The sequence below is a fragment of the Tinamus guttatus genome, unplaced genomic scaffold (genome assembly GCF_059628265.1).
Source record: "Tinamus guttatus ecotype Peru unplaced genomic scaffold, ASM5962826v1 Tinamus_guttatus_pri_ptg000223l, whole genome shotgun sequence".
NCBI classification, from domain to species: Eukaryota; Metazoa; Chordata; class Aves; order Tinamiformes; family Tinamidae; genus Tinamus; species Tinamus guttatus.
This window is the reverse complement of record NW_028288757.1, coordinates 132,574-145,816: the sequence shown is the minus strand read 5'-3', so window position 1 is coordinate 145,816 and position 13,243 is coordinate 132,574. Positions and strand designations below refer to the sequence as shown.

Here is a 13,243-nt window from a genome sequence, read left to right as displayed (position 1 = left end):
CTCCAGACAGTAGTGCTACAAGCCTGATATAGTCTTCCTTGGAAAACATTTTGAACTACCCAGACAGACACCTTCTCCTTTAGCATCTTTCTAGCAGGGCAGTAATGTTGCAGTACTGTCTGCGGCATTTTTGGGAGGCAGCCTTTCTGTGAGGCAGCTAAAGTTTGGAAAGTTATATTTATATATAAAAAATAATGTTTGCTGCACCTACTGTGTGACGTGTGGTCTATATCAAGTATGTATGATGATGTATGCATCATGCATGCATGTATGTATGCATGCACAAAAGGTGAGAACATGAAATACCAAGAAAGACCATTCTGATCAAATCAGCAGATGGTACAGGAAAAAAGCTGCTGTGAGTAACTTTACCAAAAAGTGCCAGCAAGGACTGTAGAGCAAAGTGCATTGTCCTCCTATTAGCTTGTTTCCCAGTTTTCAGAATCACCTCCTCTTGCCCAACTTCACAAAGATCAAAACCTGCAACAGAATATGAAGTAAAAAATCAAAAAAAATCATATCTCATAGAAAGATTCCATGTCTTAAAAGAGGTCTGATCTCCTTTATAACACAAACAGAACAAAGCATCTGCAGTGTCCTAGAATGATGTGTCCCACAGTGTACACTTGCTGGTTTGTTTTTATTATTCTCTAGCATGTATACTCCAGCAGGTAGTAAGAAGCTTTCAGGTGCCACATTTAACACACACACTAATAACTCCTATCCAAACTAACAGACATAATATGGCACTCAGTATTATTTTTTAATGTGCAAATTATTCAGAATTGTAAACAAATCGTACACTAACCACATTTCTGGGGAGCAGTCCTATGTGCCCCTGCCATTCATCATTAATTCGAAGATTTCTCATAGAAATAGGCCTAAAAAGGAGCAGAGACCTTGAAACTTAGCCAGCAAGGGCTAGGCAGGAGGGGGCATAAATGTATATTGGAAACTATGTCCAGTGTCTGCTAGATCTTCTTACAAACTTCCTGGGCGTCTCTCTCTGCAGTGCTGCAAAATGCAATGCCCTTCCCCAAAGCAGGGTCCAAAACAGAATAAAAACTACTTTGGTGTTTAGTTCTCATCTGTCTTTTCTTCAGGATACAACTCCTGGTACACACTGTCGCTCTGGTATGTCCTATCCTTCCTCAGTGGACAGGTACTGCTGCCAAAGGAACAGCTGGTTCATTCCAGAGAGAATGCCAGAAGCAAACTCACTAGAATGCAATTCCAAGAGCAGGGAAACAGGATCCTAAAATAAAAAATAGAGTTGAGCCATCCTGATGGCACCAAGTAGCTGTCTGCCCTGAAATACATGTTCTGCTACCCCAGGAGATGTTTCAGTGTATGCAGAAAAACTCCCCCTGCCACTGACGCATCAGTGAGTGCATGTGAACAGGTAGAGACGTAGTGAGCAGACAGGCAGCACCTCCAGAGCTGCCGAGAAACGAGCGGTACCCAGGCAAACAACCCTCATGCTGCGAGTCCCAACACTACTTGACTCTACCACATGAGGCAGGAGTAACAGTAAGAAAACAGGAGGAAGTGTTTTCCTACCTAGAGCTGCCAAAAACTCGTGACAGCCAGGAAGCCTCCAGAGCTGGACACTGATTGAAACCTGGATTGGTGCGGAGGAGAAATCCTGCTCCTTCTCTCCTGCCTGAAGTTGAACCAAGACTTGATGTAGCTGAAGATAACAACACAAACATTAGCCATTCCTGACACACCACATCAACACTTTCCTGACACAAAGCTAAATAAATGCACTGCAAACAGCCCCTTCTCTACGGACGTATGGAGACAGCAGCTGCCCCCCGAGCCGAACAGTGAGATGGAAAGGCCTGGCCGGGGGGGACCAGTCCAGGGACAGTGACGATCAACAAGGCTGAAAACACCAGCAAAGCAAGGGACAGAACGGGGTGAGGGCTGGAGATGTGGCCAGTGGAGAAAGAGCAAGGAGGAAGCACAGCAGGAAAATCTGGGACATGAAAGAAAAGAAAAGAAACACTTTGGGGCTGCTCACAGGCAGTTGCTAAAGCCCATTCCATAACTAAGCCATATTCCTTATGTGAATCCCAATAAACCAATTCTCAACACTAAACTGGGCAGAATAAAATCATACGAAACTATGGAAGACTTTCCTAAGACCTTTATGACTTCCCAGGAAAGAAGTTTCTTATCTGGGCCCGAGAGACAGAAGTAGGAAAGTTCAAAAAAAGTGGTTTATGATGATCTGACACAAATTAAGATGCCAGGATCCCACAGAACTCAAGCCCAGCCAGGGCAGGAAGGATGGAAAGTTGCTAACCCAGGACCAAATGCATCCCAGGACCACCCGTCTCGGCCTGGAAGCACTTACAGCCCACACGAGCCAACACTGCCTTTTTCCCACGTTAACGTCACCGAGCAGCCCCGGGCCTGCAGGCAGGGCCTGGCACTGCCCGGCAGCTCAGGGAAGCGGCCTGCAGCGACGCCGCGCTCTGTCTGCGCGCTCCGTCCTGCACGGGACTCTCACTCCCGCCTGCTTGTCATACTCACCATTCCCACCATATTTTTAACAGCCTTCGGGCAGCAGATAACAAGAAAGAAAAAGAGAGGAGAAGAGAAGGAAAGAAACAAAGAACATGGGTTATTCTGTGCTACAACGTGCCTGTGGGAGGGAACCCTGCCATGCAGCGACACGTGTGCATGCAAAATAGCATCCTGAGTGCAAGATGCTCTAACCAGGGAGAGGAGAGCAATGGAAATGGCCTGAGCGGTGAATGAGGAGGAGCCCAGCGGCGCGGGCAGAGGCAGCTGGAGCCTGGCAGCACCAGCTCCCCACAACCACGGCAGACACCCCCGGCCAGGACACGTTCTGGCAGGAGGCTGAGCACAAACAAGCCCCTCGCCTGTTTTCTCTGGATACTTTCATCAGCCCTTGCTGCAGTCAACGATCCCTAGATTTTTCCTGTGTATGCAGTACTACCACAGTTCTTCCTTTTCCAGTTCCTGCCTTCCATTTGTGCACATAAAAACATCCAAGCAAGAGATCTGCTCATGCCTTGCTGATGGCAAGAGCAGTCGCTCCATTATGAAACTCACTGCTCCCTCTGGAGAGGAAGAAGGAAGCTCTGTCCAGCGGCTGGACTACCATCATCCCAGCTTTGAATGCAGGCATCTCCCACCACGTTTCTTAGCTGCTTCCTAACTGAGCTGCTGGGAACAGCAGGGAGGAAATGTGACTAACAGCAGAGGAAGGAAGAGCTAAGTCAAAACCACGCAATGTTTTAACAGGGTGGACCTGTGCAAAGGGAAATCTGCTTGTGTTTGGAGCTACTGAAAAGCATTTGCAAAAACAACACGACATCTCTGCCAACACAGGGAAATGGCATCACTTCAGTTAGCTGTGCACAGCCAACAAAAAATGGATTTCTTTTCCTTGCATGGTTTAATTACCTGAGGCAAAACAACAACGGGGACACAATCTCGGAGATATTGCTGCACATACAAATCTCCTGGCATGTCCTTTACTCCTCACGTCCCACTTACTCAGGCCTCCCTCTGGTGGCAATGAGGACAAAATAACCTGCTGCTGCTCAACCTGGAAAGCCTCAGGCACCCACAGAAGAGCTGATGCAAGACAGCAGAACCCCATAAAGCACAAACTGTTAGAAACATCTCACATGCTAAATAAAAAAAGAAAAAAAAAAACATTTCCTTGAAACAGACTCAGTCTCATGGGCAACCAAAACAGGCTTCTTAACAGTAACTGCACAGCTGGACCTGTTTTGTACGTGGTGCAGAGAGAGACCAAACAGGACAGAGTGAAGGGGACCCTTCAACGACAGCGTGGGGACAAGCCCAGCTCCCTGCTGCAGCACTGCCCGGGAGGAGGAGCTGAGCTCTGCGCCTGCTCACAACACACGGCGCGCACTCACCAAAGCGGGCACGCGACCAAGAGAAACTGCATTAGAGGAGAACCAGGACAGTAAGAAACACGTGGCGGGCAGGCCGGTGGTGCAGGGCAAGGCTGGGCTGGGCTCGACATGCCAGAAAGGAGAGAAGAGACGGGGCAGGAAGAGGGAGCGGGGCCTGGGCAGCAGCGCTCGGCTCCTGGAGACGCCGGGTCCTGCTGGCGGAGCTGCCGGTGTCACCAGCGGCAGCTGCAGCCTGAGAAGCCCCTCGCGCGGCCCCGAGCTGGTGCCACTGCTTGGGACACCTGGGACACTGCTCCGGACAGCGACCAGCCAGCATGGGCCGCGATGGGGCTGTCAAAGAACTCGGTGCTTCTACCACTCGTTTTCCTGTATTTTGCCGCTCTTTCCTGCTCTCCGTATTATGTTTTCACTTCTGCGTCTGAACTGGGAGACCTGCAGCTCAATAGCACACCTGTATTCTGCTCTCCTGGACACTCATGGTCACTCTCACTACAAGGCAAGTTTACAGTCTCAATACTGAACTCTCCTATCATGCAACTGCTGGGCTGAGAAACTGAGACATAAACCATTTTGTGCACCTCCGAACCCACTGGCCTGTAAGGAAGCGTTTGGAAACCAGTGCTGGAGAGAACCCTCCCAACTCACCCGGTTGATAAGCTGTTCTCCGGTTTCTGAAGCTGTGATAAGTTTACAAAGTGCCTGAAGTGCAGGGTTAGGCAAACCTGAAAAACAACAAAGGCAACAGAGCTCATTCAAAAACTATTTCTTGATTGTTCAATATGTTTCTTTTTTTTTTCAAAATCTGTTTCTTGATAGATTCAATATCTATCAAGAAATATCTATCGATATCTGTTCAGGTGGACAATCTGAATAGGACACACACTCAGCTAACTCCTAAAATCTCTTCCCTGTATCAGTGAACAGCTCTGGAAGCAGCAGCAACTTCCAGAAAGCAAAAGCATTTTCCTAACTTTATATTTGATTATAGAGTTTCTGACTGAGAAAGGAACAGTCCCATCATGCTTCTCAGATAGTGGATCCAGTGGTAAATATTTCCATATATGACAAAATACTCAATAAATATTTACTTCTAGGGATTCTGTTAGCTGTATACAGACTCTGATTTTCTTTTCCTTGCGTGATTCAATTATCTGAGGCAAGAAGACAATTGGGACATAATCTCAGGAACACTGCATACAGATCTACTGGAAGGGCCTTAATTCATCACGTCCCTCTTGTTCTGGGCCTCCCTCTAGTGGTAACAAGGACAAAATAACCCTCTGCTATCCAGCCATGAAAGCCTCAGGCGCTGAGGAGAGATTTTGTCCCATTAAATGCTTTTATTTTGTTACTGTAAAAACATACACTATTATCAGACAAATTTCGTCGTTGCGCAGGAAAAGGCAGGAGTCCCTGGGTAGAGGCGCGCTGGCCGGCGCTCACCTAGCAGGGACTGTATGGTGGTGCTGCACTGCTGCAGCCGCTCGCCGGGGTCCGCGGTGGGGAAGAAGACGGCGGCGGGGAGGCCGCTGCTGGGGGGGTCCAGGCGGAAGCCCACGGCCGTGAGCAGCGCCTGCCAGCCGGGAATGCCGCCCACTTTATTCTCCACGCTTTGCTGGGAGGTGTACATGGAGTTGTGCTGCCCGTTCTGGATCCGCTGCAATGACTTCTCCACCTTCGGGGCAAAATACAGCATTATTTTATTAGCTTATTTTATAAGGAAGGTTTATTATTGATCCCTGCACACAGTGAAGTGGCAGGAAGGGCAAGACTGACATTCAGCCTCATCTTACACAGAAGGATGTCAGAGCCCTTGGAATAGCTCAATATTCGGTTGCAAAACTGCTGTGATCCGTCACTGTGGGATGAATGCCATAGGAACACACCACAGGAACATGAACGCCATAGGAAACCAGATGCTGGTTTGGTTGTGATCATTCCTATAGGCTGGCAGCACATTTGTCCCCAAAAGATGACTCACACTCAGGCTCCAGTCTCTTGAGCACACTGCTCATTACCAGGCAAGACTGTGCAAACAGCTATATATGTTAAAAAGCAAAAGGAGAAGTGTTCACAATAAACAGCAGCTGGGAGGACTACCATTATTCATTGGTTTCCACAACCCAATGGATATTCCACATTCCTGCGGCAACAGAGAAGACACGTTGGAAGGAAAAATACCCAATATCATAAGAGATGATTTTAACCATCTGTCAGCTTGGCCTCGGTCCTGCTGCTCCCCACAGCCGGCGACTAGCACATATGGGAACAGCAGTGCCTCTTATCTCCAAATATGCAAAAAGACAGTGGTCACTAAATTGTTCTGCATCTCCATTTACTGCTTCCCTTGCAATGTCTGTAGTTATTTTCTTATAAAAACAATTAATCTTATCAATTATCTCATTTTTTAAAGCATGGACTAAATTCAACAGCTACTGCAAGCAAGATGGGTCTGAACAAGAATTTGTCACAACACAAGGTAGGACTCTGGAAACCCCATCAGGCATTTTCACTGTGACCCAGAATTTTGGTAAGATACTGCCTTGTGCTGAGGGAGAAAGGTCTATGTTCAAGTGCGAGCGGTTAGATCTCCTTGTTCAGACGCACACCCGCAAGCAGCGCCAGCTCAGGACTACGCCGCTGCCGTGCCCGTCCCCACGCCCGCTCCGTGCTGCGACGTGTCCCTTCTCTTACCAGATGTAGCAGGACACGCAGGGCATCCCGTGCCCTCTCGGGGTGCTGCAGAATCTCCGTCAGGGCCTGTCCCACCAGCGAAGAAGGGCTGTTCAGCTTCACATCACTCCCGATGAGCGTGAAGCCTGCAGGACGCAGAGTGAGAGCTTCTCAATCTCCTCTCATCGCAGGACGCTTGCCAGACAGGCAGATACCCCCTGCCCTTTCAGGCTAATGAAATAAATGGTTCATTGCCCCCTGCAGAGTTATATTCTTTCCCTAAAGCAGCTGCCTGTTTACTCAGTCCCACAGACTGAACTTCCAGAAAGCTCCCTGGATGCTTTTTGCTCTCCTTCTCTATTAAATCAATACTGTTTTCCTGTTCAAGCAAGTGGAAAAATGCTGTGTTGCAGCTAGATCTGTCCTAGCGCGCTCCATGTCTGCTCTACAGCAACAGAAATCAATAGATGCTAAACAGAGCCTAGAAACAACAGAAATCAGAAAACTGAGTGTGTTTCTGGCTGGGTGAGAAACCCGCGCTGGCTGCACGTGCGAACGCTCGGTTGCGCGGGCGCAGCGCAGGCCGCTCTGCCCTGCTCCAGGACCCGCCGCTCAGCCCCAGGCAGGCGACTCGTTCACAATCCACAGAGGAGCAGTACTAGGGCAGTCTGCCGGACCCTGCCTGGGGGCAAAGCTAAGAGCCCATGTCCACAAGTGATGTTTTGCCAGGGAACGGATTCTTCAAATTATTATTTAAAAAACTCTTTCCTTTGAGACAGCAAGTTCTTAAAAGGAAACTAAAATACCAGTTGGACTGTGGTCGGTAACCTAAAGCCATTCTCTGAGTCACATCCTAACACGGGACTCGGGCGGCCTCCCAGGCCAGCTCCGGCGTCCCCGCGGCGCGCTGCCGCGAGCTGCCCTCCCGCAGCAGCCACGGGCCCCGCAGCCCCCTGCTCCACACACCAGGCATTGCTGCCCGTGCAAAGCGAAAACATTCGGGGAATGTTTACAGCTTTCAGGAAACACGATTTGTGTTGGGAAAACCCTGCAGCTTATTTACAATTACCCGTATTAGCACCGGAACTTTGTCCTTCTGCATCTCAGCTCACTAAGGCAGCTGCGGAGTGAGGAGCCGCACATCCCGCTGGCTCCGCTTGCGCTGCTGGGAAATTTCCATGGGAGGCCAGTGGAACCTTTCCCCTTGGGGAGCAAATCAGTGAGACCTCCAAGGTCTACGCCATGGAAATCACAGCTGCCGACTGCTGCTGCTGCTTCTAGAAACGCTGCTCTTGCCTCCTGACAGTCAAACCTGCGTTATCAGGGACACGGTTCGATGAATTGGAGCAAACTCCAGCTAAATTCATCCCAGTCGTGGAGGAACCAGGCACCAAAGACAATCACCCATGCCATAAGTGAGCTTTGTAGCACACATGTCATTCCAGTCATGAAACCATTGTGATGAAACACACTTCACCTTCACAATTGTTTTAAAAGGTGAAATCCATAACTTATCTACATACTGTGTGCTGTGAAATGCTCCTGTGTCCCATGGCACTGACATCCAGCCCCCTTGAAGGGAAGGAGCAGTCACACATGGCGTGGTCTGAAGCCCAGTGGATGACACCTGGGAGTGCGTGGGCAACACGCAGCCTCCAGCCACCCGTCAGCATCATTCCTTGCTTAATACAGGCAATTTGGCTCTAGAGTACTTCCCCAAAAGCCCATCCAGTTTATCAAAAAGCAGATTCTCCTACCTGCCCAGTTGGATGGGTGTGAGAACTGCTTGCTGCTCTGCACAGTTTTCATCGCTTCCCCAAGGGCTGCACTGGCTTTCATCCCATTTAGGAGGGAGGAATAGAAGGCATGCACAAACATTTTGGAAGCAGCCACAGGAACAGGCCAGAGTGACACCAGGACACACTGGGCCCCAGCAGCCAGGAACGCTCTTGTCAAGCCAATGACCCCATCGGCAGTGACTTTGCTGTTGGATTCTTGGTAAGACCCAAGAACCACTAATTTAACAGGGAGCCGCAGATCCAGGACATCAGCTGCTGTGAGCAGAAACTCCTGGAGAGGAGGGCAGTCTGAGATGCTCTCTGCATCGCTGGCATCATCTTGCATCCGAAGGGATTCTGGTATTGTGTAGGGGTTCCCGAAAGAGCTCTTGCTGCTGGTTGGATTGCTGTCAGTGTTGGGCGTCAGGACCAAGGCAGCCAGCTTCCAGGAAATGTGGGTGGCAAAATGGACACATTCTGCCTGAGACAGGGCACTCATGACCCTCTCCTTTGTTGCTGCATTGCCAACTAAGGGTTGGCAGCCAAGTAACTCGGACACCATATATGCCTCCTCTTCTGCAGAGGGCATAGGGCCCCACAGCCACCTGTCCATAACTGCTGAAGGGAGCTTGGGATTTCCTATGACAGCTGCCATTGAGGTAGAACTGGAGAAAGCAGGAGTATTCTTCCTCACGTGGGACTGCAGAGAAAAAAACACAGAAAATAGGGCTCAAAGATCTGTCTGCTGGGGTGCTGGTTGTAAAACATGCTGTATCCTCGTGTCTAAAGTGTAATCTGATAACTGTAATTACAAAAATAATTTGCATTTCCTTTTTTTTCCCTCCATTCAGCTCTCCAAGAAACAGCTCTACTTGTCAGATTTTCTAATCCTATTTCTCAGGTGGAGAAATAGATAACCATAGAATAGAGAGAGACTTAGCCTCGATTCCCTTGGAGGCTTGCAGCAGAACTGCAAGTATAAAGAAGATTCCAACTTCCCTTCTTAGGGGAAAAAGCATTTGTAAACACAAACTGGAATGATGTCACCACTGCGAGGTGCATGGTGTCACCTGCAGCTGATCCCTGCAGCCCGACAAAGAGAAGAGCTGAATCCCCCCATCCATAGCCGTGACAAAGGTCAGACCCTTCTGCTGCTCTAATGACTGTGCTTAACCCAGTGCGAGGATGGCACACAGCAAGAGCAGATGTGACTAGGTTGTTCTCCCTGGGCATGCAGGGCCTTAGAAAAGCTGAAGGTTGCTGCCAAATATCAACATAAAGGCAATTCCTCCAGACTGGCCTGTGGTGGCTTTGACTTAATGGCTTTAGTGTCACGAGACATGAGGGGCCTCCACCACGTGGAGAGCTCCCAAGCAGCCAAACATCTCAGGAGTCCACTAGGACACAGTGAACTCTGCAACGAAGCTCAGTCTAGGTCACCTACATTTCTGCAGTCTGCCATGAAAGTGCACACCCGAGGACATGACACCTTAGAGGAGGAGATTCAGATGATCCATCCCCCGTCCTCCCTACTGCAGGAACTGCATCAGAATCTATCTGCCACCGGCGCTGCTCAGCATGCTCCAGAGCCGGCCGTGCCTTGGGAGAGCGGCACATCTGCAGCTTCTGCTCTACGGTCAGGCGCAGCAGGACACGGCTGCTGCTGTTCCGCATACACCAGACCCGCCTCACCAGAGACGTCTACGAGAGACAGGCTTGTGGGGGCAAGGCCAGACCTTGGAGCTGGGGTTCAGCGACTGGATGGATGGCACCGCGATGAGGCTGAAGCGCTCGTAGAGGTACTCGTTGGAGGAACTGCCCTTCAGAAGAGCGAAAGGAATGAGGTACAGTTCTCCCTCCAGAACCAGGATCAGCTGGCGGTGGCGACCAACGGGACCACTGGAATGCATCAAACCCTGGAAAAGAAAGAGAACATCAGTTTGGTCCTTTGACTGCATCAGTCCCATGGGCTGCACTCACAATGTGTTGGGCTCTAGTCTGATCCCACAGTCTCATCTCTTCATGTGCATACATTTGACCCAGCTGCTGTGACTGGTGACCACATGTGCACATCGGACGGTTCTGTAAAGTTGGACCATTGCTTTTATCTGCATGACGAGCTCAATCCCTCTCTCCACCTTGGCCAGGGTCGGTCTCTCATGCTGGAGAGCAACGTGCTGGCGGCTGAGTCCCCCCACTGGATGCACTGACCCACGTCCCCAGCGGTCACAGCACAGCAGGAATTTGCTGCCACCCTCGAGCTTCAGCTCTCAGGCAGCAGAAAAGATGAACGAACATTAATTAAGGAATAGGAACATCTGCCTGGCTGTCTCCTCCAGAGGGAGTCTAAAATACCAAAATCAGGTCAGAGGGGAGGGGGAAAGTCACATAGCAGAAAGCTGAGCAGACAGCGAGATGCTTTTAGATGTTTTCGACTTTCAAAGAGGGAAGAAAACTGCTGAAGGGTAAGAAAATCTTCTTTTTAAAAGAAGTTCAAAATAGTAGCTGCCCTCTTGCCATTTCTCCTGGCAGCGGCAGCGCGGGGTCCCCCGGGCCTGGCGCACGCTCTGCGGCTGCAGCGCACACACTCCGTGGAGGGCAGCTTCCCACCCGGGCTGCTGTTTTCTGGGTTGTTTGGTTTTGTTTTTATGTATTTTCTGTTTGACTCCCTCCTCCAGAGCTCTGTTGGCAGCACAATCTAAGCCATCATGACATGTGCTTTGCAGGATTTTCCATTTGCATGGAAAAGTCCTAGAGTCTAAAATACATTTTTTCCCACACGTTAAGGAGAGAGAAATAAAATTATGAAGCTTATTTGCATTACATACATCTCCAAGGATTATTTTTAGTGGTGAGTTCTAACAAAGAGAATCTATTCCGTGAGAAAGAGCAGCAACGGTTGAACAGGAACCCATGGTTTGCTTCACAGCAACAACGCAGGCTGCTCTGGTAGAGAAGGACAAGTCTCCGTGCCCAGCTTGCTGGGAACAGAGCGGTGCTGCGTTAAACCTGCTGACAGCTGCTGGCTTGACGGGCCTCTCTGCAGCTAGTGCTGCTATAATCAGAATTTTCCACTATGATGGGACGGCCAGACCACATGCAACACCTGAACTGCATTTTTTAGACTGTAAGTTAGCAAGGATCCCAAATCCAGTAGTTCTGTGTGTTCCAAAAGTCCTGCCAAGCCTGGTATCTAGTATCTTACTGGAAATGTACCAACTGTAGGTATCAAACGCATGAAACCACCAAGCAAACCTGACCACAGTTATTCCTGGCCTGCAGGGGGAAAGGAGGGTTCCCGGAGTTTGAGCCAAAGATTTCTTCTTCAAATCGCTTGGTTATTTAGACTATAGCAGATGTTATGTTCCCAGGCAAAGCTATTTTGAGGACACAAAGCTACTTGCAGCAGATGACACTGAAAATGCCTTTTTCTACCCCAAGGAAGCTATCTATCTTCCTTGCTGCAAACAGCATGCACGCGTGTCTTCTGGAGCAACCTGCCTGCTCTCCGAGACCCAGGACAGAACGGCATCCCCGAGCAATCAGGCTTCCCTTTGCTCATCTGCTCATCTCTTCAACTCACCAGCACAGGACGTTTCCTCGCCTGCACCCTCAGCGCCCGAGCTGACAAAAGCGCCCAGACACCAGCGACAGCCGAGCTCAGAGCAGAGTGCGGGCCAGGCCTCGGGGTGCTCGGGCAGGAAAGCAGAGCAGGACTGCAGAGCACGCGAACAGAGCCACCCATCCCTGCAGCGGCACCCGCGGGACCTCCTGGGAGCACCTCCAGGCCCCAGTAAAAGCACCGACCTGTAGGAGGGAGAGAGCCAGGACCAGGATCACCTGGCCACTCGCCTGGCTGACAGGGTGGCACTGTGTGACATTCAGAGGCCCGGGTGGCTCTGTGGCACCACCAGCCATCCTGTGCCACAGCAGAGCAAAAGGGTGGAAACAAGGAAAAGGCTGGAGGTGGCAATTCACTGTGCTGTCTGCACCTGGCTTAGCAGCCCTAAAAGGAAACAACAAATGGGCTCCAAGGACTTTACATGTTGTTGCAGCAGGTATGGAACATAAATCAGAACCAGCAGTTATAGCCCTCTAATGAGAAAGCTGTCTGCAGTTCTGCTCGCTTCGTTTCACAAAGGGCACTGCCAATACTGAAAAAGCAACAGACAGAGCAGCACAGCGTGCATGAGGGGTCTGGGAAAACCAGGAACTGCCTTGGACTTTTGGGGCAAAAGGCCTCGAGGACGTAGAGAAGTGGAAGGGTAAGTATCAGTCACTAAAAGTATGGAGTCAACAGCAGACAGAAGGGTACCACAGCCACAACGCAGGAACTCCAGGGCAACCGCCCAAGCGCTCTGCTCAAAGGGAATCCGCAGCCTGCCCGAGGACACGGGCAAGAATTCATCACGATCTGCACTGCACAGCAGGCCTGCACTGAGGACAGCGGAGCGCGCGCTGCACCACGGTCCCTAGCCTAGACTTTACCAGGCAGACAGCAGCAGCAAGAGGGCAGCAAAACGATACAACAGTCTGGAGAGAGGCATCAAATGCTATTGCCAAATGACTACGACTGTCATCTTAACCTTTCTGACCTTCGAATACAGAATTTCTAAGAACCAAACAAAATACTTTTTGGTTTCATCACTAGCTGCATTTAAGTTTTGAAATTTAAGGGAAAGCAAAGACAGTGCACAGGTTGTTCAGAGCCCACGGATGCACAGAGACAGGGCAGAGCTCAGACGCCCAATGGGTTTAAAAATCACATGAGAGCTGGCAAGCTGCATAAACTCCCCTGCTCAGCGTGCTATGAACCTTGATGCGTCCGCTCTGGCCTATACATTCCTCTGCATGGCCCAGCAGTCCTGT

The 13,243-nt window shown here is 50.1% G+C and overlaps 1 protein-coding gene across 2 annotated transcripts in view; it reads right to left on the bottom strand.

Moving 5' to 3' along the window:
* The window catches only part of TTC28 (tetratricopeptide repeat domain 28), a 139,404-nt gene that overhangs the window by 2,107 nt on the left and 124,054 nt on the right, over positions 1 to 13,243 (bottom strand). Inside the window, exons 14-21 of one of the 2 annotated variants that reach the window (XM_088525040.1) lie at positions 10,111 to 10,290; positions 8,354 to 9,074; positions 6,618 to 6,742; positions 5,367 to 5,598; positions 4,569 to 4,645; positions 2,542 to 2,565; positions 1,561 to 1,690; positions 373 to 480 (exon numbers count right to left, since the gene is read on the bottom strand). In XM_088525040.1, coding sequence (XP_088381166.1) covers positions 373 to 480; positions 1,561 to 1,690; positions 2,542 to 2,565; positions 4,569 to 4,645; positions 5,367 to 5,598; positions 6,618 to 6,742; positions 8,354 to 9,074; positions 10,111 to 10,290 — 1,597 coding nt within the window. The remainder of the gene's footprint in view (positions 1 to 372; positions 481 to 1,560; positions 1,691 to 2,541; positions 2,566 to 4,568; positions 4,646 to 5,366; positions 5,599 to 6,617; positions 6,743 to 8,353; positions 9,075 to 10,110; positions 10,291 to 13,243) is intronic. The other variant, XM_088525041.1, reaches the window with a different exon arrangement.